Source organism: Harmonia axyridis, chromosome 5 (genome assembly GCF_914767665.1).
Source record: "Harmonia axyridis chromosome 5, icHarAxyr1.1, whole genome shotgun sequence".
NCBI classification, from domain to species: Eukaryota; Metazoa; Arthropoda; class Insecta; order Coleoptera; family Coccinellidae; genus Harmonia; species Harmonia axyridis.
Window position 1 is genome coordinate 36,857,366 of NC_059505.1, and position 25,028 is coordinate 36,882,393.

The 25,028-nt window shown below is 36.6% G+C and overlaps 2 protein-coding genes across 3 annotated transcripts in view; both read left to right on the forward strand.

Annotated features, from left to right (window-relative positions):
- Positions 1-302: 302 nt before the first annotated feature.
- LOC123680001 (dynein axonemal intermediate chain 4-like) lies at positions 303-9,377 on the forward strand. Its single transcript, XM_045617627.1, has 5 exons — positions 303-694; positions 1,202-1,470; positions 4,271-4,780; positions 7,278-7,739; positions 8,551-9,377. The coding sequence occupies exons 1-5, from the start codon at positions 402-404 to the stop codon at positions 9,231-9,233; spliced, it is 2,217 nt and encodes a 738-aa protein (XP_045473583.1). The 5' UTR covers positions 303-401; the 3' UTR covers positions 9,234-9,377.
- A 2,101-nt stretch (positions 9,378-11,478) lies between these two features.
- The window catches only part of LOC123680298 (cationic amino acid transporter 3), a 33,483-nt gene continuing 19,933 nt past the window's right edge, over positions 11,479-25,028 (forward strand). The window contains exon 1 of one of the 2 annotated variants that reach the window (XM_045618119.1): positions 11,479-11,659. The gene's annotated coding sequence lies outside the window, so the exon portion shown is untranslated. Of the gene's footprint in view, positions 11,660-21,071; positions 21,189-25,028 lie in introns of those variants that run through there. The other variant, XM_045618120.1, reaches the window with a different exon arrangement.

Sequence of the window (25,028 nt, forward strand, 5' to 3'; positions counted from 1 at the left end):
CTTTTTGAATTTGTAGTAATATCATTAGCAACCACAACTATTTTCGATAGAAGGTAGTTTCTATAAGCATTCAAATTAAAGTATTCAGTTTTCTGGTAATTACCTAAATTTTTTATGATCTATGAATATAGTAGCTCTATGATTCGGAGCATAGTAAAAAATTAACTCTGGTTTTATGGTGTTAACCACAGAACACAAATGTATGTGTTAACCTAACTTTTCAATGATCATAGAAAAAAAAAATTTTCAGTGACTTACTAGAGAGTCATATCTTTCCACAGAATATTGATAATACCATGGTAACCGAATCTTAGGATCAATCAAACAAGTGTCAAATGCAACCATCCGAAGTGAAAATAAATTTTTATTTGGCATTTTGAAAATCGAGGTTTGCGCACAACATGAATAGATCTGGGTTTGCAAAAAAATTATTATCAGGAACAGTACCGGTTCGATCGAGTTTGTCGTCCATCAAACCAAAAACAGGGATTCTACTCAGGTCGAAAGCCATTGACTACAATGTTTATTACAATGGCCAAGACGTTACACCAAAACCCCTCAATCAGCAAATATTCAAGGCGGGTAGAGAGAGACAACTCAACGTTGTTAATATGTCTGGTATGGAGACTAGCAGCACATTGAAGTCAGACATGAGCAATCAGCTACAGAATAAGTCTGCATCATCAGCAGGACGGTTTGTAAGATTTTTTTACCATTTTCTTTGCGTGCTTGTTTCAGGGGGACAGCTGGCTATTGCAGACAGTTGAAATTTTCCAGGATTGGGTTTGGGTCCGAATAGGTATATAGATTGATTTCGTTAAAAGGCAAAATCCATTTTGGTGGTTTCGAAATTTGTATACATCGGTACTAATTTGAAATTTAATTTAATTATAGAAAAATACCCATTCGATCAATTGAAGTTTCGAATTCAGTGGCAAAAATTAAAATAATGTTTTCGTGATTGGTAGATTTTTTTTTTCTAAATTTCCATAATTCAGAATTTATCCTTCAGATTTCATTGGGAAGTGGGGTGTGTATATAAAGTTCATCGATGAAGTGTGTAATTTAGCTAACATTTCACCCAAAAGCCCTTGGCCTACTAATTAAAACACATTTTTTCTTTTATTATCAAGAGTATTTATACCCAGCTGTACTTCAACTACTTAGCCTTGGTTAGGTACATATCATATATTTTTTATAGGTTCAAGACAGAAATACACACCCTCGACTTCAACAGAAGTTTCTTGGGCAACACCATCGATGATACCTTCATCTTACAGTCTGCAATTACGGACACCAATACAGAAAGCGACAGGGTGTTGGAAGGATCGGATATCAAATCTGACGTAGAGGATAAGGCACGGGAGGTTATTCCAATACCCAACAATATCAGTCTTATACTGAACGAAACTGAAACTTTCGTGATATTGGATCTACCAAGTGTGACGGAAATCAGGGATACGCCAGAAGGTTTGTAGGTAAATTGACGATGGTGTTTGAGCAAGACACGTCTTATTCACGCTACCTGTAGCTTAGGATAATAGGCCCTTTGAAAAGTCTCCGGTCTACGATAGTAAAACACATTTTTTTTTTGCCAAAATTCGATTTCATTACTCAACATAGTTGCCTTCGAGGGCGATACAGCGATTATAGCGATCTTCCAACTTTTCGATACCATTTTTGTAGTACGATTTGTCTTTCGCTTCGAAATAGGCCTCAGTTTCGGCGATTACTCCTTCATTGGCGCTGAATTTCTTTCCAGCGAGCATTCTTTTCAGGTCTGAGGACAGGAAAAAGTCGCTGGGGGGCCAGATCTGTCGAATACGCTGGATGCAGAAGCAATTCGAAGTCCAATCCATGCAATTCTGCCATTATTTTCATTGATTTGTGACACGGGGCATTGTCTTGATGAAACTAAACCTTTTTTTATTCAAATGGGGCAGTTTTTTAACGATTCTAACCTTTAAACGACCCAATAACGATATATAATAATAGCTGTTGATGGTCTGGCCCTTTTGGAGGTAATCAATGAATATTTTACCTTGCGCATCCAGGAATAGTGATGCCATAACCATGCCAACTGACTGTTGTGTTTTTCCTCGCTTTGGATTCGGTTCATCGTGTGCAGCAGTCCACTCAGCTGACTGTCGATTGGACTCCGGAGTGAAATGATGGAGCCATCTTTCATCCATTTTCGCATATCGACGCAAAAATTCATGTTTATTGCACTTGAACAGCTTCAAACACTGCTCAGAATCATCAACCCGTTGTTGCTTCTGATCGATTGTGAGCTCGCGCAGCGCCCATTTTGAACACAGCTTTCTCATGTACAAATATTCGTGATATGATGTACACACGTTCAGATGATATCTTCACAGTGTCTTCTATCTCGACCAACTGCACTTTACGGTCATTCAAAATTATTTTGTGAACTTTTTTGATTTTTTCGTCAGTAACAGCCTCTTTTGGGCGTCCACTGCTTTCGACGTCTTCGGTGCTCATTTCAAAACGTTTCAACTTAGAATACCAATCAATGATGGTTGGTTTTCCTGGTGTAGACCCCGGAAACTCTTCATCAAGCCAAGATTTTGCTTCAACTGTAGTTTTTCCCTTCAAAAAGCAATATTTCATCAGCACACGAATTTTTTTTTTTTTCATATTTTTTCAAATAGCAAAAGCAGCTACACTCACAACGCAATATCTCACAAACTGAAGGTCGGACTGCTGTCAAATTTTGACACGTATCGTTTGAAGGTTGGTACTAACTTAAAATCATATGGGATAATAAGTCTATGGGATTTAATATTAGCACCGCCATCTGTGCATCAGACCGGGGACTTTTCAATTGGCCTAATGTTAGGAGTTGAAGAACCTTTCACGCTTTATATCTCAGATGAGATCGATGAGGTAAAGGTCGGTCAATCTTGGTGGCCTTGGCAAATAAATGATAGAATCATTTGGTGTCAATACACTCTTGGTTTGGGATGAAATTAAGATCTTACCTTTCTAAATAACAATTACCTCCTAATATGTCCCACATAGAAAGAAAATTTGACTTGGCCCGAAGTAGAATAACCTACTTTGAGCAACCTTGGTGTTCCAAAAGAAAAAAATTGAAATAAGCCGTTTGTCGTAAATTATGAAAAAAAAAAAAGACATATTTCCAAGTTCATAAGCGCTTTCGATCTTCCAAGAGATGCAAGATGAAAAGAGTACCTACGCACTCCCCTGCCAGTACCGACAACGCCCTAGAGGAGGAGGTACGAAGGTATAATCGAGGAGAGATCAGCTTTATTTTGCCTTAAAAGTTCTAGAACCCTTAACACTCTTCTGCTAAATAAATCCAGAGCGTGAAGTCTTCTTCCGATAGTTTCGACAGATATAAACAGTACCTACTGTAGCTTGCAAAATTTGCTTCTGAAGCTCTGGATGAGATGTTGTGGGATTTCTTCTTGCTATTTGAGCTACAAAGCGATCATGCTCTTCTAAGACTTCTCCTCGGCCTATTCTAGGGTTTCCACTTTCAGAAACCTTGAATGTGGTTTTGAACTGGTGCAATACTTACCGTATTCTTGCAATCTACCTTTGTGACATGCCTTCTTTTACCAGAGCAATCATAATTCTTCCCCTCTGGACATTTTTTTCAAATGTACGAAAACAAAAAAGTATTAACTCATTTCGACTTCAAGGAGAAACAGTCAAATCGAAAATGTCAGGACAAATCTTATCAAGTTATTTGTTTTCCCTAATTCTGTGGTTATTCCGTTCATTCTTCCACATCTTGTAGAACAAAATCGTGCGAGAATATATCAGAAACGCACAGTTTTCATGGTTATATTTTATTATTCTATGTTGGTACTCAGAACTTTCCGCCATGGCTTTAACTGTCAATTCATCAATTTGCCTTAAAGAAATCAGTTCTGCCAACCAACATTTTTCAATGCAAAAATCACTAAAATATATTTATGGAAATATTTCATTGATTTCAATGAAAATGCAATGAATTAGAGAAAATAATGTATAATACTCGTACAGAAGGCTCATTCTACCACTCGTTCATTCCAAAACTCGCCACTTCGTGGCTCGTTCTTGAATTTTGAACTCGTGGAAGAATATCAATGCCTTCTGCACTTGTATTATAAATAACTATACCTACCTTTCTTTGAATGTAAACACATATAGCTAATTTTTCATCGCTTGTAAGAAAAAAAAACCGAATATTTCATATTTATACTGGGTGATTTCACCATACCTTTCCTCCCTATTTCAGGCCTCGAAGTCGAAAAGCTCAATACCGACTACGAATACCTGACAGTGGGCAAGGGGAAGAACCGCAAGGTGATCGACACCATGGTGCAGACTCACGGCACCCTGCGCAAGTCCAGGGAGACCGACGCGGTCAAGGTCAAGACCACAAGCCACACCACCTTCGCCTCCAACTGGGAGATGTTCGACACCTTCCTGGAGGACGAGTCGCAGGAGAAGAGGCACGTGGAGGAGGAAAACAACATCGCCGAGAGGGACGATCATCACCGGCTGAACGAAACCGCGTCCGTGGAGAGCTTCAGGCAGTCCGTCGAGGAGAAGGAGCTGTGCAACCTGATGAACAACCACCGGTTCCTGCAGGCCGTCACCGTGGTAGAGAGGCTGCTGGCCAACAACGCGTACAACGTGCAGCAGAAGAGGTTCAGGGGCCTTCACGAGGAGGAGGAGGGGAAGGATATCGAGTACAAGTACGAGCTGGACCTGTTGTGGACCTTTGCGAACGACCTGACTCAAGGTGAGGTGCGTTTAGAACGGTGGTCGTTGATTATATAGGTTTTTTTTTTCGAGGTATATAACTTTAAGTTGGCATTACTGTTCGAGATGGCGACCGATTTAACAGCTGTCAAGTGATTTATTCTCAGTTTGGTTTGGTAATTCATCATGAATAGACTCACGCCTGAACAACGCTTTAATTTTATTAAGAAAATAATGGTTCTGTGCGGATTACGTATCGCGCACTACGTCCATTTTATCGTCGACAAAATCATCCATCAGAGCAGTTAATTCGATTAGCCATGGAACGTTATCGCACCACGTTTACTCTTATTGATAACTCGCATCCCCAGAGACGCCGTACGGTGAGTACAGAAGAAGCTATTGCTGCAGTAGAGCGTAGCATTGAAGAAGACCCGAATGAGTCTATCCGCCATCGAGCACAGGAATTGGATCTGTGTCCATCCACTTTATGGAAGATTTTGCGGAAGGATCTTGGTTTGCGTGCTTACAAAATCCAACTCGTGCAAGAATTGAAGCCAAACGAACATCAAGTAAGACGTAGATTCGTCGAATGGGCCCAAAATGAGATTGCCGTTGTTCCCGATTTTTATAAGCTAATTTTGTTCAGCGATGAAGCGCACTTCTGGTTGAATGGCTACGTCAACAAACAAAACTGCCGCATTTGGAGTGAAGCTAATCCTCAAGTGTATGTCGAAACACCGTTACATCCAGAAAAACTGACTGTTTGGTGCGCTTTATGGGCTGGTCCGTACTTCTTCAAAAAACGATGATGGCCAGAACGTTACAGTCAATGGTGATCGGTATAGAGCCATGATTACTAACTTTTTCATTCCTGAATTGAAAAACCATGATGTCCAGGAGCTGTGGTTCCAACAAGACAGCGGAACATGTCACACAGCTCGTGCCACAATCGATTTATTGAAAGACACGTTTGGTGACCGCCTAATTTCACGTTTTGGACCTGTGAATTGGCCTCCAAGATCTTGTGATTTAACACCGCTAGAATACTTTCTGTGGGGCTATGTAAAGTCATTGGTCTATGCGGATAAGCCACAAACCCTTGACCATTTGGAAGACAACATTCGCCGTGTTTTATTGCAATTTAAAGTTCTATAGCTCTAAAAAAAACACCCTTTATTTTGAAGGTGCCGCCTCTCTCTGGGAATCATCAGTTTGGCTACCCTGTGATCTCTGCCAAATACACTTTTCCACTCCGTCGTGGAGGGGTGACTCTGCCGTAATGCGGCGGGCAATAGATACCCTCCGAGGCCGCACTATAGTGCGGCTCGAAGCCAGTAACGCCATCTATCGGGCACGCAGAGTCACTACAATATCAGGATGGCCAGGGAACCACTGACAGCACGTTGTTTCGCTTAGATAAGCATCTCCTTGAACTTTTTGGAGGTCTCAATGTGCTTCAACCTCCGTTTACTTTGAATGAAAGAAGAAAATCAACACTTCCCGCGAATGACGATTATTTGGCACAAACTCAGACATATACACACAACCAACAGTATATGGCACCAAAACAAAATCTGTAATGTGTTGAAACAGTTAGTTCACCGCATGTGTGAGCTTGGTTAATGACGTTTTAGATATGTCAAAATCAACCCGTACCACAGAGCAATAAACATAGATAGAGGGACCATATGTCATTTTCAGTAAGCAAATTTTGTCCCCAACATGAATTATCAAATTTGACATGAAGCGTGCGGATATGAAAGCATATCAGTGAAACGATATTTCACTCAATTAGCGAGTTTCTCCACGAAGAACGCACTTCTTATGTCCCATAGTGAATCAATGTTTCATATCAACTCAAAATATATTAAAATAAATACCTTAATATATCAGAAATTCAGAAAACAAACTTCAAGTGTGCCAATCGACGTGAAACAACCTATGACACTAGGAGAGCAAAAGTTGCCAAACCTTGGATTTCAGCAGGAAGATACAGAAAATAATAAATATTCTGTTTGTTATAAATGCAGGATTCCAAATATTCAAATTCGGGAATCACTCAAATATCATTCAATATAATATATATTCATAATGATATAGTGGATTTGAATTGATATCACAATTCGACAACGTAATCTAACCATGTTGGGGACATACTTCCTCTGTGCTTATTACTCCAGCTTTTACCGCCGGAACCATCTATTGAGAAGAGCTGGAACTTAATTGCACACCCAATAGTACCAACATTAGACAGATGACATCAAGGGAATCTTTTTCTTCAACAAAATAAGTCTTTCTCGAGCCCTCTTTCTGGTGATTTCGGTATGTCGTCCCGAGATCGCTTGGGGACTTTTTAGTTAGGCAGTCCAGAAAATTCTGCTTACCCACTCCAACCTGGAGGGGTAACCCTGCTGCAATGCGGTAGCGCTTATAACCCCGCCGGAGCCGCACTAGAGTGTGGCGCGAAACCTATAACGCCACCTCTCGGGCAGACAGAGTCACTACAACTTGAAACTGCTGTTTTTTTATTCCAGGCAAGTGCGTAACGGCAATCAGCTGGAACCCGGCAAACGAGGACATCATAGTGGTGGCCTATGGCAAGTTCTACTTCACCGACAAGACCAACGGCCTGGTGATGATATGGAACATCAAGAACCCTGTGCAGCCCGAACGACTATACTGCTACAACGAGTCAGTTTCAGCGGTCGCCTTCTCCAACGGGCAGCCTCACCTTATCGCCGTCGGCTTCAACAACGGCATCATCGAGGTGGTGGACATCCGCGAGAGGGAGCTGACCGTGGTGCACAGGAGCGTCAGGGATGCCAACGCTTCTTTCGAGACCGTCAACTACCTGACTTTCTACTCTGGTGATGAGCATTATAACTACGAGGAGCAGATCCTGGCTTGTTTCAACGATGGGAGGATCTGCAAGTATAGGTTGAACCTGATGACCAACATGCCATGTATACAGATTATGAGGGCCCCTGAAGCTGATGGTAGGTAGCAACTGTTTTTTTTTCTGGGTTTGTTTCTCTTTATGTTATGCCGCGTTTGCTCACCGCTGATCAAGACCAACAATGCATTGCTGATTCCGATCTCTGTTTGGAGCTGTTCAATCGGAATGAAGAGGATTTTTTGAGTCGCATTGTGACAGTGGACGAAAGATGGAATCCCTAGCCAAATAAAGTATCAGCTGAGTAGGAAACAGTCTGTGGAAGTCGTGAAAGCCGTCCAAGACGACCAAACATCTCAAACATCAGATGGAAAGATTATGGCATCCGTATTTTTGCACGTGCATGGTATATTGTCCATTGACTCTCCTGATGAAGGTAAAACCATCAACAGTGGATATTACATAACATTTTTGAATGGAAATTGAGAAAAAACTTCCACCAAGACAATGCTCCTTGTCACAAATCGATTAAAACTATGGTTAAATTCAACAAATTGCACTGGCAACTGCTTGTCCAACCAGCTTGTTCTCCAAATCTGGATTTTACAGTTTACTGGATTTTGGCAGACCTCAAAACAACGCTCTAAGGAAAGACATTTGGTTCTAATGTTGAAGTAATTGCTGAGGTTAAAGCTTCTGGTTTTGTTCAATAATGATAGCATCATTATGTAGAGTCTGGAAGTTATGATAGTTTGATGAAAATGGAAAATGCGACATCCATTTTTCTCAAACTGTTGAAGTTCCGGAGATTCCATCATTAGACATGAAATTTGAACCAACCTGCACATGACTCTGAATGCACCATTCTGTATCAAGACCTGAATGTCATCCTATATTTATTCCCCTTATTACAGGTAAGATTAAGGGCATCCCGAAGATGACAGTTTGCGGTATTCCCGCCATACCACTAACGAAATACACAGGAGCTTTGCTCATCACCTTCCATCCAGCAGACCCCAACATCTACTACCTCTGCACCAACACAGGCGTCATCCACAAATGCTCTACCAACTACTTCAACCAACACCTGGACCTTCTGCTTGCCCACGATGGTCCAATCTATCAGATGCAGTTCTCCCCTTTCTGCAACAAGCTCTACGTGACCTGTGGCGGTGATTGGTACGTGAGGATTTGGGCGGAGGGTATCCACGAGCCTCTGTTGGAGCTGGTGACTAGCATGTACCCCGTTCAGTACGTTCTATGGAGCCCTTTGCATTCGACGATCCTGGTCGCCATCCAGAGCAGCGAGATCCAGATCTGGGACCTGCACAGGAAGGTGCATCATCCTCAGAACATCATCAAGTCACCGACGGGTTCGAGAAATTCTACTATCAAGTTTACGGAGAATGGCAAGTGTTTGACTGTGTGTGATGTGGATGGACATACACATATTTACTCGTTGGAGAACATGCCGATTCCGGCGTTCTTTCAGGATCATCTGTTGTATTCGGCTATTAAGAGGAATTTGATCACGAAGCCGGATCTGTTGAAGAAGTTTATTGGGTTGAAGACTATGAATTTTGAGAAAACTGGGTAGGTTGTCTAGAAGAACGATGGTTTTATGTGGTTTTAATTTTTTTTTTAACTGACGAAGATTTTATGATCAATGTACAAAGTACGAATATAACTAAAATTTTGTATATTTTACAATTTTAATAAAAATATGCATGATCTGATCTGATCGAATATAGTGTAGTTTTTGTTCTATCTAATCAGCCTCAAATATGATGGTCCTTCGTCTTTGGATCAGTTGTGGTGTGCACCTGCTTCAGAGTCTAAGAAAGGTAGAGTTTGTGTCCTATCAGGTTTTATTGGAATTTGCTAAGGCTATATATTGGTAGTTTCAGCGGTTGTTGGTCCCATACTGATTTATGGGTATGAACTTGTCGATCAAAAGAGAGATGCATTCATTGGTATCGTGTTTTTAGATCATTTGAGCATCGAATATGTTTTTGCGTCCCCAAATCTTTGTAAGAGATTTTTACCCTTACACCAAGTTTTCTGTCCACAGTCACAAAAAAGAAGCGTAAACTTCGAAGTATTTCTTCAGATAGCAAACATTATCCCTACATCAAACAACCCTAACATTCCTTATCACATTAGATGCCATGCAATGAGCTTATGTATTTGTAAATATAACGCCATCTAAATATTAGTCGATTTGTGTTTGCATCATAAAGTTATTCTCGATTGAACATGTCAGCTTACGAGCCAAATTCTCGTCATTTGCGGGAGTTTTCAATTTTATGCTTTGGTATGAAGAAATATGCGGCTGAGGCCCATCGAATGCTCTCAAATACATATGGTGTGAGGCAGTTATTAGAGAAAGAACGTGCCGATAGTGATTTCAACGCTTCAAGAACGGTGATTTTGTATTTGAAGTCGAAGGTGGAAGAGAGAAGCAGAATTACTTGATCAAGACTCGTGTCAAACGCAACAAAAATTGGCAGGATCGTTGGAGTGACGCAACAAGCCATTTCAAAAAGTCTGAAAGTCATGGGAATGATTCAGAAACAAGGAAATTGGGTGCCATACGAGTTGGAAGCCGATAGATGTTGAAAGGCGTTTGTATGCTTGTAAACAGCTGCTTGCAAGGCAAAGACGGGATTTCTGCATCGCATTGTGACTGGAGATGAAAAATGGGTTCATTACGATTATTCCAAGCGCAGAAAATCATGTGGATATCCTGGCCATGCTGTCCCGTCGACGGCCAAACCGTATATTCACGGTTCCAAGGTCATACTCAGTATTTGATGGGACCAGCTCGGCGTAGTGTATTATGAATTGTTAAAACCGACTGAAACAATCACAGGCGGTCGTTATCGAACGCAATTAATGCGTTTGAGCCGAGTATTGATGGACAAACTTCTGCAATACAACGAGAGACTTGATAAAGTGATTCTACAGCATGACATTGCTCGACCCCATGTTGCGAAAGTGGTCAAGACATACTTGGAAACGTTGAAATGGAAAGTCCTACCCACCCGCCGAATTCTCTAGAAGTTGCTTCCTCGGATTATCACTTGTTTCGATCAATGGTACACAGCCTGGCTGACCAGCACTTTCGGTCTTATGAAGAAATAAAAATTGGATCGATTCGTGAATCGCTTCGAAAGATGATCAGTTTTTTCAACACGAGATTCGTACGCTGCCCGAAAAAATGGGAGGAAGTAGTGGCCAGCGATGGACAACACTTTGAATCATTGATGTATAACCAGTTTTTTACAATAAACCCTCGAATTTCGGAAAAAAAAACAGCGGAAGCAAAGTTGTACGTTTATGTAACAATTTAATATTGAACACGCAGACAGACACTATACATACACAGCCGTCTATAGATGCTTCAGATGACTGTGAGACCAATTTATTCATTTTCATCCCAAAATTTTCCAGGTTTGCTTCGCAATACCAAATTTTCAATTCATCATCACAAAGAAAAAGTGCAAACTTCGAATCCATTCTTTGGTTTGCAAACAATATCCCAACTACAAACAATACCAACATTCATTATCACCTAAGATTAATTCTTATAGGCACGTGATCGTGCATATCACGAGAAAAAATGCTTCCCCCCTCTCTACACGCCCAAAAACCATCAATTTTTCACGATGTCTCGTCCTTATCCTCAAATTCCACGTGTTTAGCGAATGCAAATTTTTATCTTTTCCAGGTGCTCAATAGGTTAAATATCTCTTAGTATTTATTTACCGAATTACAAGGAAGTGGGGTCTCGACTGTGGATCTCCCCATCCTTCCAATTATTTGGCTGCAAAACAGCAACATTTGGATTGATACCTGTCACATTCGGTTCAACTCCTGAACCTGTCTGGTATAGGCCTCTGTTAGTGGTGTCCAGGTGAAATTCACGCGTTCAAATTTTCGAGTCGCGATCTGGTTTTCTGATCGATCTTCTGTGTCTTGTTAGGGCATTTATGCGAATTCTTGGTTGTTGGAATTTTGACGGTGAGTTTTTTCTGCATTTATTTGAGTTGATTCGGAGAAATATTTCGTCGGAATGCGTCAAAATGATTTTTTTTTGCTGTTGAATTCGATGAAGTATATCAGAATGATTTACCCATCTTCTTGAATCAATGAATAATTTTACGAAGGGTGTTACTCAAGATTCATTCTTGGGCCTTCCCATTTCTTGTATCATTTGAAATTGTGGTTTATAAATTAAATTTTATGGGATTTCAATTATGATCAGTATAATCAAAGTATTAGGGGTAAAATTTCCATTTTCAACAGTTATTTTCGAATACATCCTAGGCTAATGAAGTTGGTTACAGAGTCATTTTTCGTATCATCGTCAAAACTATCAAAAAAGATTTATCCATCAAATATACTTTTTGTTTCAGTGAAATATTTTGTTGGGTTGTGTTAAATTGAATATTTTTGAAAATTTTGTGAATGCGGTCTTTTTGGCGTTACATTGATATATAAACTCTTGGAATATTCTCAAAAAATAAAGAAGAGCACTAATTTTACAATTGATTTTTGCGAAGTGCAAAATCTGATTTTTATCCCTCATCTCATAATATTTAGGCTTTCCCTCTAATGATTAAAATGTCCCATGAATGAATTGTTCTCAATTTCAATCCTAATCAGTATAATCGTTCAATTTACATTTTCAACAATTATTTTCGGATTATATCGAAGTGTAATTATTATGCTCATTAGTATCTGTTCATTCGTTTTTTGAATGTAGGTATATAATAATTTACATAAATGTTGAATTTTCAATAAATAAACCTTTCGAATTGTTCGAAGAAGAATCTATTGATGTGTATATTCAAAATGTCATTTCAGAATAATTCGAGATAAGATTTGAGTTAAAAAGGGTCCATTTAAATTTTCCAATGGGTTTCCAATCATTGTGATATAAAACAAACGAGCCAATTGTGAAATATCACCGACAGAAAACTTTTCTTGCAAAATTCCGATTGTTTCGTTCTTTGTGTGGCACATAGCGCCCACTTATTGGAAATAAACGTCGTCCACATCAATATCTTCATAAATCTTCATCAATTTAAACCATAAAAAAATCAACACTTCGGTCTCAAGAAGCAATATTCTCAGTTGTTCTTCAGCGATGCACAAGGTTTCGAATCTTCACAGGACTAATTTGTCCGAACAGCTCTTTACAGCAGTTTATTACTTTATTATTGCTTTAGTTTTGCGAACTGTTACTTCAAAATGTTTCCATTTCGTAATGAATTTTAACAGTTTCAATACGTCGTTGGAGCTTGTATCGTTCAATTTTTAGTGATGGGGTAGTTTTTACTTGTCAAATCACAAAAATGATAGGGGGTTATTCAAAATGAAACTTCTTATTGGAAAAAATATAATGAATTAGTAAAAAATGTTTTTCATTATTATGGTTTTGTTTTCAAATGTGTCAGTTAAGAAGATTTCTCAACTATTTCAGCAAACATTTTCTATAATATGAAGAAAATATCAGTATAAATAATCGAAATTTTATTACTCCTAGAATATGTGGCAAATATTTTACTCATAAATGATGAATTTGTGAGTGTAAACAAAAAATTCATTCATTGAAATACCTGAATTCTGATTTCTATATCGTACGAGTGTTTTTTTGCAATAAACAAATAAATCTTTTGCAAAATCTACCGAATCTTTTCAACGAGTACCTACTCGAATTGATCAATTTAAGTGGAACCTTTATTGTTCACACATCAAATATAAAACACGTACAACAACTCTAAAAACTGCATAAATTTTACGAAGCTCTGAACTCTTCACAGTCATATATAAATAAATAATAAATTAATTACAGGAAGACTTTACACTACTGATATGCAAATGCGAGAAATATATTCAAACTTGTCTCCCATAATGATCTCAAGACATTTTTTATTATTGTCGAGAAGGAAGTTGAACTCGATAAAGTTGACTTTCTTATTGAAAGTAACAACAGATGTTTTCGATCTTCAATACAAACAATCCACAAAAATTGATTCTGGAATTTGTTAGAATTAATTCTAAATTACCTTCAAGATCTATTATACACTGTGTCCGTAAAGTATGGAACTAATTCATTTTAAGCTAAACAGACCATTTTAAGAAATAATCCTGAAACACGTCGATTTTTTATTTTGATTTACCGTATTTTAAAATAATAATCTAATGTACAGGGTGAATTACTTTCGAGTAATGACGTCACCGTCATTTTTTTTTTAAATGGAACACCCCCATTTTGTCTCAATTTTCCGATTACTCTAGCTGAGCTGATTCCAAAAATGTATCACATGTTGATTCCAATTGATACAGGGTGGACAAAAATACAATGGTTTTGTGTGTGCTCATAAAGTAACGCGTAACATTCTTTATTAGTTAAAATAACAATATTATCAAAAATACTTATCGTCTAGCGGCAATTGGTTTGAATGTAACACCCTGTAGTTTGTTACATTCATAACATGTTTTTGAATTGATAAGAAATAATTTCTTTCATATTCTGTCTGCTAGACCACAAGTACCAAACATGTTTGGATACAGCTTATTTTTATTAATCTAAAAATTTAACAAACTACAGGGTGTTACATTAGAACCAATTGCCGCTAGACAATAAGTATTTTTGATAATATTGTGAATTTAACTAATAATAGTTATTTATAATACAAGTGCAGAAGGCATTGATATTCTTCCACGAGTTCAAAATTCAAAAACGAGCCACGAAGTGGCGAGTTTTGGAATGAACGAGTGGTAGAATGAGCCTTCTGTACGAGTATTATACATTATTTTCTCTAATTCATTGCATTTTCATTGAAATTAATGAAATATTTCCATAAATATAATTTAGTGATTTTTGCATTGAAAAATGTTGGTTGGCAGAATTGATTTCTTTAAGGCAGATTGATGAATTGACAGATAAAGCCGTGGCGGAAAGTTCGGAGAGCCAACATAGAATAATAAAATATAACCATGAAAACTGTGCGTTTCTGATATATTCTCGCACGATTTTGTTCTACAAGATGTGGAAGAATGAACGGAATAACCACAGAATTAGAGAAAGAATGTTATGCGTTTCTTTATGAGCACACACAAAACTATTGTATTTTTGTCCACTCTGTATCAATTGAAATCAACATGTGATACATTTTTGGAATCAGCTCAGCTAGAGTTATCGGAAAATTAAGACATTTAAAAAAAAATGACGGTGACGTCATTACTCGAAAGTAATTCACCCATTATCATTTCAAAATACGGCAAATTAAAATAAAAAATCAACGTGTTGCAGGATTACTTCTTAAAATGGTCTGTTTATTAGCTAAAAATGAATTTGTTCCATACTTTACGGACACAGTGTATACAGTGTGGAACAGCCAAATGGAATAAATTCGATAACGGATAAATGAGGGCGTGTTGGGAGAAACGCTTGGACACGTCGATTTGTATTTTTAACTGCGCATCTTTTTCAAAAAAAAAAAAAATTATATAGGGTGCGTCATGTGACAGTGGCCAATACCAACTTTCTTATTTTAAATGCAAGCCCCTGTATATTATTAATTTTTTTGGATTCTTCAGAAAATTCTAGACATAATTCATGTACAATGTCCTATACCTATCTTCAACTGTTTCGGAAATATTAAGTGTTTTCAGATTTATTACAAAAATTAACATTAACAATAGAAAATTATTTTATTTCACAAATTCGCTACATTACATTCAATACTTATTTCCCATTTAGCTCTTGATAATGAGAAAGTAAACAAAAACCATTCCTGCATTTCTTTTTACTGATATGAAATGAAAAAAATACAAAATCAGTTTTCTTTATGTTCGTATAAAACTTGTAGCCTTAGCAACTTGTTGTCTACCTGCATGACAGTAATGATTAGTGTCAGTGCTATTGTCGTTTGAATTTCGTTAACTGTACGTAATAATATCAGAAAAATGGTTCATTTAACAGAAATGCACAAAATAACCATTCTACAAATGATTGGTTATTTTTAATGTTAATTTTTGTAATAAATCTGAAAATATGGTATTTAATATTTCCGAAACAGTTGCAGATAGGTATAGGACATTGTACATGAATTATGTCTAGAATTTTCTGAAGAATCCAAAAAATTAATAATATACAGGGGCTTGCATTTAAAATAAGAAAGTTGGTATTGGCCACTGTCACATGACGCACCCTATATAATTTTTTTTTTTGAAAAAGATGCGCAGTTGAAAATACAAATCGACGTGTCCAAGCGTTTTTCCCAACACGCCCTCATTTATCCGTTATCGAATTTATTCCATTTGGCTGTTCCACACTGTATATAACGCAGTAGGTATTTTCAATGACGTTATTGCTTAATATCTACCAGATGAATGAATATGTTGAGTAACAAGTTCCTTGACGTGATATAATTTGTTTCATAAATAGCAAATACTCCAATTCGATTCGATAGAACAAGAAGTATGATTTTTATTTTACCATATTTATCTGAATGTGGATATTCTCTCAAGAATATTGGTGAAAGTTTTCTGAATTGGCCTACTTCTTATGAATCTTGATCTGAATTTTCGTGAATGGATCTAGTTCGATGAACTACCCCAAAAAAAATCGATCTTGTTTATCGATAACATCGAATGAAATATTGATTATTTCCTTTCTCATCTTCTTATATTTACATAATCATTTGAACTGCGGAAAAATGATTTGTTTGATCGAAAACATGTTGTCTGATAGAAGAGTTCGTGACAAAAATAGTAGTATCAGAAAGTTGAATAATGGACTTCCACAGGGATCGGTTTTGTAACCCATACTTTTCAGTTTATACTTGTGTGAGATCTCATCTGAGAAATTTATCTATGCCGATGATATTGCTCTTTTGTTCCGTCATTCTGATTTTGGAATTATTGGAAATACTTTAAATGAAGATCTAAAAATTATGGAAAATTATCTCATTGAGTGGCGCTTATGCCCTAATCCGAATAAAAGAGAAGTTTTCTGTTTTCATTTGAACAAACAACAAAAATATAGAAAATTGAAATTAACTTTCAATAATTCCGTTTGAATTCATAATTATGTTCCCCAATATCTTAGAGTTAAACATGATTCTTCCTTGAATTTCAAGGTTCACTTGGAAAATTTTCGTATGAAATTGAAGTCGAGGAATAATATCCTTCAGAAATTAGCAGGTTCTTCATGGCCTTGGCCTTGGTTTTTTCTGCTACTGAATACTGTTGTTCTGTTTGGTTCAATAGTGCTCATGTTCATAAAATTGATAGACAGCTTAATGTTCCTAGGAGAATTATTATAGTGGAATTATTAGATCTACACCTTAAGATGGGTTACCAGTGCTAACACATATACTTTCGACTCATATTCGTAGATAGGTATCAGTCAAGAAATCTTGGGAAAAATTTCATTATAACACGAACTTATTTCCAATTGTATCTTACCTCCCAGATACAAGAACTACCAGATTAAAGTCACGCAAACCTTTATGGATGAATACCTTCCTTCAATCTAATGAAAGTGACAAGGACATTTGGCGTTTGGAATGGAGTTCTTGTAATGTCTTCAACAAAAGTCTTATCGTTGATCCTTCAGAGAAAGTTCTAGGTTTCGATCTTCCTAGGAAAATTTGGTGTATTTTAAATCGACTCAGGACTGGTCATGGTCGTTGTAATAGTATGCTCTTCAAATGGCATTCTATTGAGAGCCCACTATGGGAGTGTGGTGTAGAAGAAACCATTGACCACTAGGTGAATACTTGTCCAATTTATAAATTTCATGGTGGTTTTCAAGCTATCCATCCAGTTTCAGATTATTTTCTAGAATTGCTCGCTAACTTCAAATCAATATAATGGAAACTAATATTTAGACTTTTGGTACTCTGGTTCTTTTTTTTTTTATTCAATTATAAAGTCGTCAACCATTAGTGAAGAGAAAGGATGGAGAAGATTTTGTTTTGGATGAAGGGAAAGCCCTTCTATATAAATATGTCAGCTCATTTTGTAAACAAATACACAAACCAATCATTACACCTATACGGAGAGGCATAGTTTTTGCTGAGGTTTTTATGTGTGCTCGTGTATCATACGTTCAAATGTATGAGGCCCCGTTTACATTTCCTCTGCTAATACTGAGATTACATTTATACATGCTTTGTTGTTTGAAATTGATAATTTTTTATATCGATCTATCTCAAAAGAATTGTCGTCAATCGAGGGTATTTCTCAAGATTTAAGAGACCTTTCATATTATTCTGCTAATCTCAATTGTTTCACATAAATCAATTCTAATCACGATCACTATAATTGCATCAATGGAGATTAGTTTTCATTTTTATTTTTCTATTAGCTCTATGCTAATTATGTCGGTGTTACACGTTCATTTATTTCATTATGATCATGAAAATTACATATGATTTATTTTTATGCATGATTATCTAAGACATTATGGACTTTCCATAGTTTATGGCATGTTCAGAATTCAACAATTGAAAATGTAAAGTCAGGATGTTTTGCGTGCTTGTGTTGCTTTGCAAACGAAGAACATTTTAAGTTTGTGAGTTTTCCTACAGAAATTATCTAATGTATAACAATCGGTCTCCCATCCGGTTACTGATCACACTCATGCATTTTATTTTACTAAAAGGAATTGGACTCTACTCAAGCAGTTTACGAGGAAGAATTTTAGAATGAATACATTTTTGATATGCACTCCTGCTATTGATTATTTTAGTTACCTCATGTAACATTGACAGTAGTTGTTTCGATGTCAATTAAGTTGTTAGAATAAAATATTGCCTTTAAACTGCGTACTAATATAATAACTACAGGTTATGGGCCCAGCATGCTTCCACTGCACCATGTAGTTATTATATTAGTACGCAGTTTAAAGAGTTATGAACTGACAGTTCATAACTCATAATGATTGTATTCATAATATTAGTTATGAACTGACAGTTCATAACTCATAATGATGGTATTCATAATATTAGGCCAATTGAAAAGTCTCCGGTCAGATACACAGATGGAGGTGCTTGTATTAAATCCATATAATTTTTCGTTAGTACCAACCTTCAAACGATACGTCTCAAAATTTGACAGCAGTCCGACTATTAGTTTGTGAGATGTTGCTTAGTGAGTGTAGATACTTTTGTTATTTGAAAAAAGATGTAAAAAAAGAATTTCGTGTAGTGATAAAATATTGATTTTTGAGGGGGAAAAAATACAGTTGAAGCAAAATCTTGTCTTGATGAAGAGTTTTCGGGGTCTGCAACAGGAAAATCAACCATCATTGATTGGTACGCTAAGTTTAAACGTGGTGAAATGAGCACCGAAGACGGCGAACGCAGTGGACGCCCAAAAGAGACTGTCACCGACGAAAAAATCATAAAAGTTCACAAAATAATTTTTAATGACTGTAAAGTGAAGTTGATCGAGATAGCAGACATTGTGGAGATATTATCTGAACGTGTACATCATATCATTCACGAATATTTGTACATGAGAAAGTTGTGTGCAAATTGGTTGCCGCGCGAGCTCACAATCGATCAAAAGCAACAACGTGTTAATGATTCTGAGCAGTGTATGAAGGTTTGTAAGTGCAATAAACCTGAATTTTTCCGCCGATATGTGACAATGGATGAATCATGACTCCATCATTTCACTCCGGAGTCTAATCGACAATCAGCTGAGTGGATTGCACGAAATGAACCGAATCAAAAGCGAGGAATAACACAACAGTCAGCTGGCAAGGTTATGGCATCAATATCTGGGATGCGCAAGGTATAATATTCATTGATTACCTCCAAAAGGGCCAGACCATTAACAGCGATTATTATATAGTGTTATTGGATCGTTTGAAGGATGAAATCGTTAAAAAACGGTCCCATTCGAAGAAAAAAGGTGCTGTTTCATTAAGACAATGCACCGTGTCACAAATCAATGAAAACAATGGCAAAATTGCATGAATTGGGCTTCGAATTGCTTCTGCGTCCACCATATTCGCCAGATCTGGACCCCAGCGACTTTTTCCTGTTGTCAGACCTCAAGAGAATGCTCGCTGGAAAGAAATTTATCGCCAATGAAGAAGTAATCGCCGAAACTGAGGCCCATTTTGAAGCGAAAGACAAATCGTACTACAAAAATGGCATCGAAAAGTTGGAAGATCGCAGTATTGCCCTAGAAGGGAACTATGTTGAATAATAAAATCGAATTTTGCCAGAAAAATGTGTTTTACTATGGTAGACCGGGGACTTTTCAATTGGCCTGTTATGCTATAATTTCGTTGATAAAACTTATTAAATATACCTATAAAAAATTATTTAACATTATGCCCGAGGGCCCATAAATTATTTAGATTATGCTCAAGGCCATAATGTACTCAATAATGACCTCTGTTACTAAGCTTGTTATGTTACTATGACATAAATAAATGCACCAATTCAAGCGGAAAATCGGAAATTACAGTCGTTTAAAAATGAACAAAGCACACATAATTCTGATAGTATATTCTAAAACAAGTTGCAGAATGGGCTCATATTCCAACACGAATGCGAAATTCGAAAACGAGCGACGAAGGAGCGAATTTTCGAACGCAAGAGTGTTGGAATTGCCTTCTGCAATGAGTATTAGACGATATTTTCTCTATTTCAGTCAAGTTTTGTGAAATATTGTCAAAATTGAATGAAAAATGCAGATAATATATCCTAGTAACTTTTGTATTGTATCTTGGCAGTTGGTGAGACTGTTACAAAAATTGACAGATTACGGAATTTGAATATGAATCGTACGTTTAGAATTTTGAAATAATTTACAATTTCGCATTAAATTCGTGAATTATGTCTGACGAAATCGATTTAACACCACCAGAATTGAGAGAAAGTGCAAATAATGTTTCAAATCATTTCATTATGGGTATCCAAATTATATTATATTGACAATTATTGACGTTTGTTGGAATTTGATAGGATTGAAAGGCAGTAGGGACAACCACAAAACGAAAAATATAACTGAAAACGATGCTGTAATGAGTTCATTACAGCACCGTTTTTAGAACTGTAATGAACTCATTACGATACTGAAATAGAGAAAATTAGTTTACCTAGAATGGTACTAGGCACAATTCACAAACGACAAATACAGCCTTTTCTATTATTTCAAAGAAGCACGTAGTTCTAAAACTAGTTCACCTAGAATGGTTTACTAACAACAAATAACAAATTGCGTCTTTTTTACCATTTCATTGATGAAACGTCTAGTGTGTTATTATGTCAACTTTTCTTGTGCGTATGAAGTGCTATTTTTAAGAACGATTTCTTTCATATAACCTTATCTACTCCAGATAATTTTGCTCGAAAAGAATTTTCCGAGATAAGACATGGAAAATACGATAATTTCCTGTCGGTCATAGTGAGGTTACACCTATAGTTCGTAGAAAATAGTTGAACCCGATATATATCAGTGTGAAATTAATTTTTGATCATCACCTGCTAGTGCTAGTTCATCGACACACTAGGTAAATACATCAGTAGAAAAACTGCATTGAAATTCGATAAGGCAATTGATAAAATCTTCTCGAATAATCTTGCAGCTATACCGGTTTTTGTGGTAAATTATCAATGTAATTAAAGATGTATGGCAAAAATGCAGTGATATCAACGCCAACAGAGAAACAGAGATAATTCTGATATTGCTAATTATGCACTCTACCTAATTAAAGAAGCTGTGACATTTTCAATATTACCAGAATTTTGTTTTTTAAATCCTTTTTTGAGGAATAGTTGTTTATACATCTAGAATATAAATTGACTTTTTCTTGCTTGCGCTAGAAGCAGACAGAATCTGTAAGGCAGATACAAGAAAGAGGTTTTATATTCCAGTTGTATGCAAGATTTTTTTGCACTAAAAATAATATTGTACTTCAATATAAAATGAAAATTCTTTCACTTATGCCCATATGAAATTTTATTTTTCTTATAAAATAAAAAATACCCATCTGATCGAACTGAAATTTTGAATTTAGTTGTAGAATTGCTGAATGAATGTTCAACCAGAATTTAGTGAAAATTGTGTGATTGTGATATTGAATTGTTGATTTTTTTTTGAAATTTCGATATCTTTGAATCTGCCTGTTATATTTCATTGAAATTTTGTGTTTATATAAAGTTCGCTATAAAGTTAGTTATCCAATCCATGTAGCTTTCAAAAGGAAGAGAATAGAGACTAATTTGTTTCAAATTTTTTGGGTTTTTTTGAAGGCAGGACCGAAAAAAGGTTTTTCTCATAGCATCTGCAACACACAAGATACTAAACTGAAATTTGGCACAGTTATTCAAATTTATAGTTCACGTGATATGTCTATTTCGATTGCCAATCTACAGGATTATTTTGGAAGAATGCCCGATTGTTTCCTCCAGAATTGTTTTTTTATGGACCACCAATAGATCGAGAAAATGTAAAAAAAATTTAATCTCTAATACTAAACTCTCGTTTCATGTTCATAGACGTACAACTTTGCTTCCACGTTTTTTTCCGAAATTCGAGGCTTGCTTGTAAAAAACTGGTTATACATTTATGATTCAAAGTATTGTCCATCACTGGCCACTACTTTCTCCCATCTTTCGGGCAGCGTACGAATTGAAAAAACTGGTCATCTTTTGAAACTATACACGAATCGATCCAAATTTTTATTTCCTCATAAGATCGGAAGTGCTGGTCAGCCAGGCCGTGTGCTAATGATCGAAACAAGTGATAGTCCGAAAGAGAAACGTCTGGAAAATACGTTGGGTGAGGTGGGACATCTCATTTCAACGTTTCCAAGTATATCTTGACCATAGATTAAATATGTTCTATGGTTTTGACCATTTTCTGAACATGGGGTCGAGCATTGTCATGCTGTAAATGCTGTAAAATCACTTCATCATGTCTCTCGTTGTATTGCGGCCGTTTGTTTTCCAATGTTCGGCTTAAACGCATTAATCTCGTTGGATAACGATCGCCTGTGATTGTTTACTCAGTCGATTTTAACAACTCATAACTTACTACGCCGAGCTGGTCCCACCAAATACTGAGCATTACCTTGGAACCGTGAATATTCGGTTTGGCCGTCGACATGGAAATATGGTCATGATTTTCTGCACTTGGGATTACCGCAATGAACCCATTATCGTCTTTGCCTTGCAAACAACTGTTCACAAGCAAACAAACGCCGTTCAACATCTCTCGGCTTCAACTCGTACGGAACCCAATTTCCTTGTTTCTGAATCATTCCCATGACTTTCAGGTGTTTTGAAATGGCTTGTTGCGTCACTCCCAAAGATCCTGTCAAGTCTTGTTGCGTTTTGACACCAGTTTTTATCAAGTAATGTCTCCAATTCTGCATCTTCGAAAACCTTCTCTCTCTCACCGCCAAGCTGGTATTTGACGTCGAAATCACCGTTCTTGAAACGTTCTTTCACCAATTGCGGTCTCATCATAGTTATTTGAGAGCATTCGATGAGCCTCAGTCGCAGATTTCTTCATATTAAAGCAAAAAATTAAAACCTCACGCTAATGACGAGAATTTGGCTTGTTAGCTGACATGTTTAATTGAGAATAACTTTATGATGCAGACAAAAATTCGATGGCGTAATGTTTACAAATACAATAAACTCATTGTATGACATCTACGATCTATTTATTTTGACTACCACTTACTGCTACAGTCATCTATTGCAAAACGGTGGAAGAAAGTTGTACACCTAATAGTTTTTGTAGAAAAATTTCGAACAACTCTCGAAATCCTTGGGAAAATTCAAATTATCATAAAAATCCAATCAGTAAGCTGTGATGAATAAATTATTGATTAGCTTTGGTGCTTATTTTCCCGATATATGTACCTAACACTCTGTATCTCACCTCGAGCCTATGTTTATAGGACTTTTTATCCCAAAATTATTCAAGGAATATCTCATTTTCATTTGTACCTCCAGTTTAGGAACACCCTGTATACATGCAAAATTTTGTGAAAAAATACCAAATTTCATCAAGCGCGTAGAAGTTCCCAACTCTTCAATTTTTTTCGAATGAATATTGAAAAAAAATAATTTTGGAACACCATTTTCTTCTTGATTGCTGAAACGCTTATTTGTGTGCTGAAAAAAATTCTTCACGCGAACATACTAGCTATCCCCAATATTATGTAGCAAATGAGTCGAAATGTACGAGATCTATTGTTATGATGATTCAGAGAACAAAAACACGCATGAAGGCTGGTGCTATTTCCTCTGGGTTCATGGCTATTTTTTGTTATTTCACCAATTAACCACCAGTTCGATTGTCAACTGAAGAAAGAGCAAATCATTACAATTCAGCATATTTTTTTCTATAAATCATTCCACCATATCGTTATATATTGAAGATAGCTATTGAAGAACAGGATATTATCCTCGAATTTCAAGTATCTTTTCGATTTATATTTGGTAATGATTATTACAGGGTGTTAACTATTTGAATGGCAATATTTAATGCAAAAGATCTTTTTTTATGTTTTGACTTAAAAGCATGCATGAACTCTTTGAACATTGACAAACAATTAGAAAACACCTTGTAAAAATCTATACATATACCTCGATAGCCGGATAATTTTAATGGTTTTACATCTTTTCAGACACATTGAATGTCCTCTGCATTTTTTTTAATAGAAATCTTAAAAGATCACAATCATCTCAGCTTTTGCGTACCTCCTACAACGTTTCACAACGTTATATTAACGTACCCGAGCCCATTGAGAGCATTAAAACTGTCTGGCTATTGAGGTAACATTTTTTTATATATCCCCAAGCAAGATATAAAATATAGTTTTTATACTATAACGGAAGTATAATTATAACTTATTAAAGTTTAGGGGAGTCTGGCAGGTGGTAGCAAATGTTATAAGTGTCCGGCAATGGAATAAAACAGTTCCCACAAATATTTAAATGAAAATAATAATTGATTCGTCAACAATGTGGCTTCTTCAGGTTACTTTTCGACTGATAATTTGAAATTACTTAGTGTTATTTTATTTGATAATGAATTTCAATCAAGTGAGGTCCTAGACTTGAATTTTGAGGAGGTGTTTCTCTGTTATGGGCTTCAAGTTTTTTGATGGGACCATTTCGTACATTGTCTGCTTGAAACTCATATTAAGTGTTAGGTGGTTCCATTTGGGGGGTCATGACCCCCTTCACCCCCCTGGGACCGCGCTTGTGTCCGAATCCATTATCTTGACTCATTTTCGAATCTTCTTGAAGTGAAAAGTTGAACTAATCGAATAAATATCTGTACAAATTTAATAATCGAAATGATAAATTTGAACTACGCCCCCTGATCATGA

Excerpts from the sequence above, each read along its gene's own strand:
- LOC123680001 (XM_045617627.1), top strand. The coding sequence starts at position 402 with ATGAATAGATCTGGGTTTGCAAAAAAATTATTATCAGGAACAGTACCG. Across the intron at positions 695-1,201 it reads TCTGCATCATCAGCAGGACG|GTTCAAGACAGAAATACACA; the intron begins GTTTGTAAGATT and ends TATTTTTTATAG. Across the intron at positions 4,781-7,277 it reads TGCGAACGACCTGACTCAAG|GCAAGTGCGTAACGGCAATC; the intron begins GTGAGGTGCGTT and ends TTTTTATTCCAG.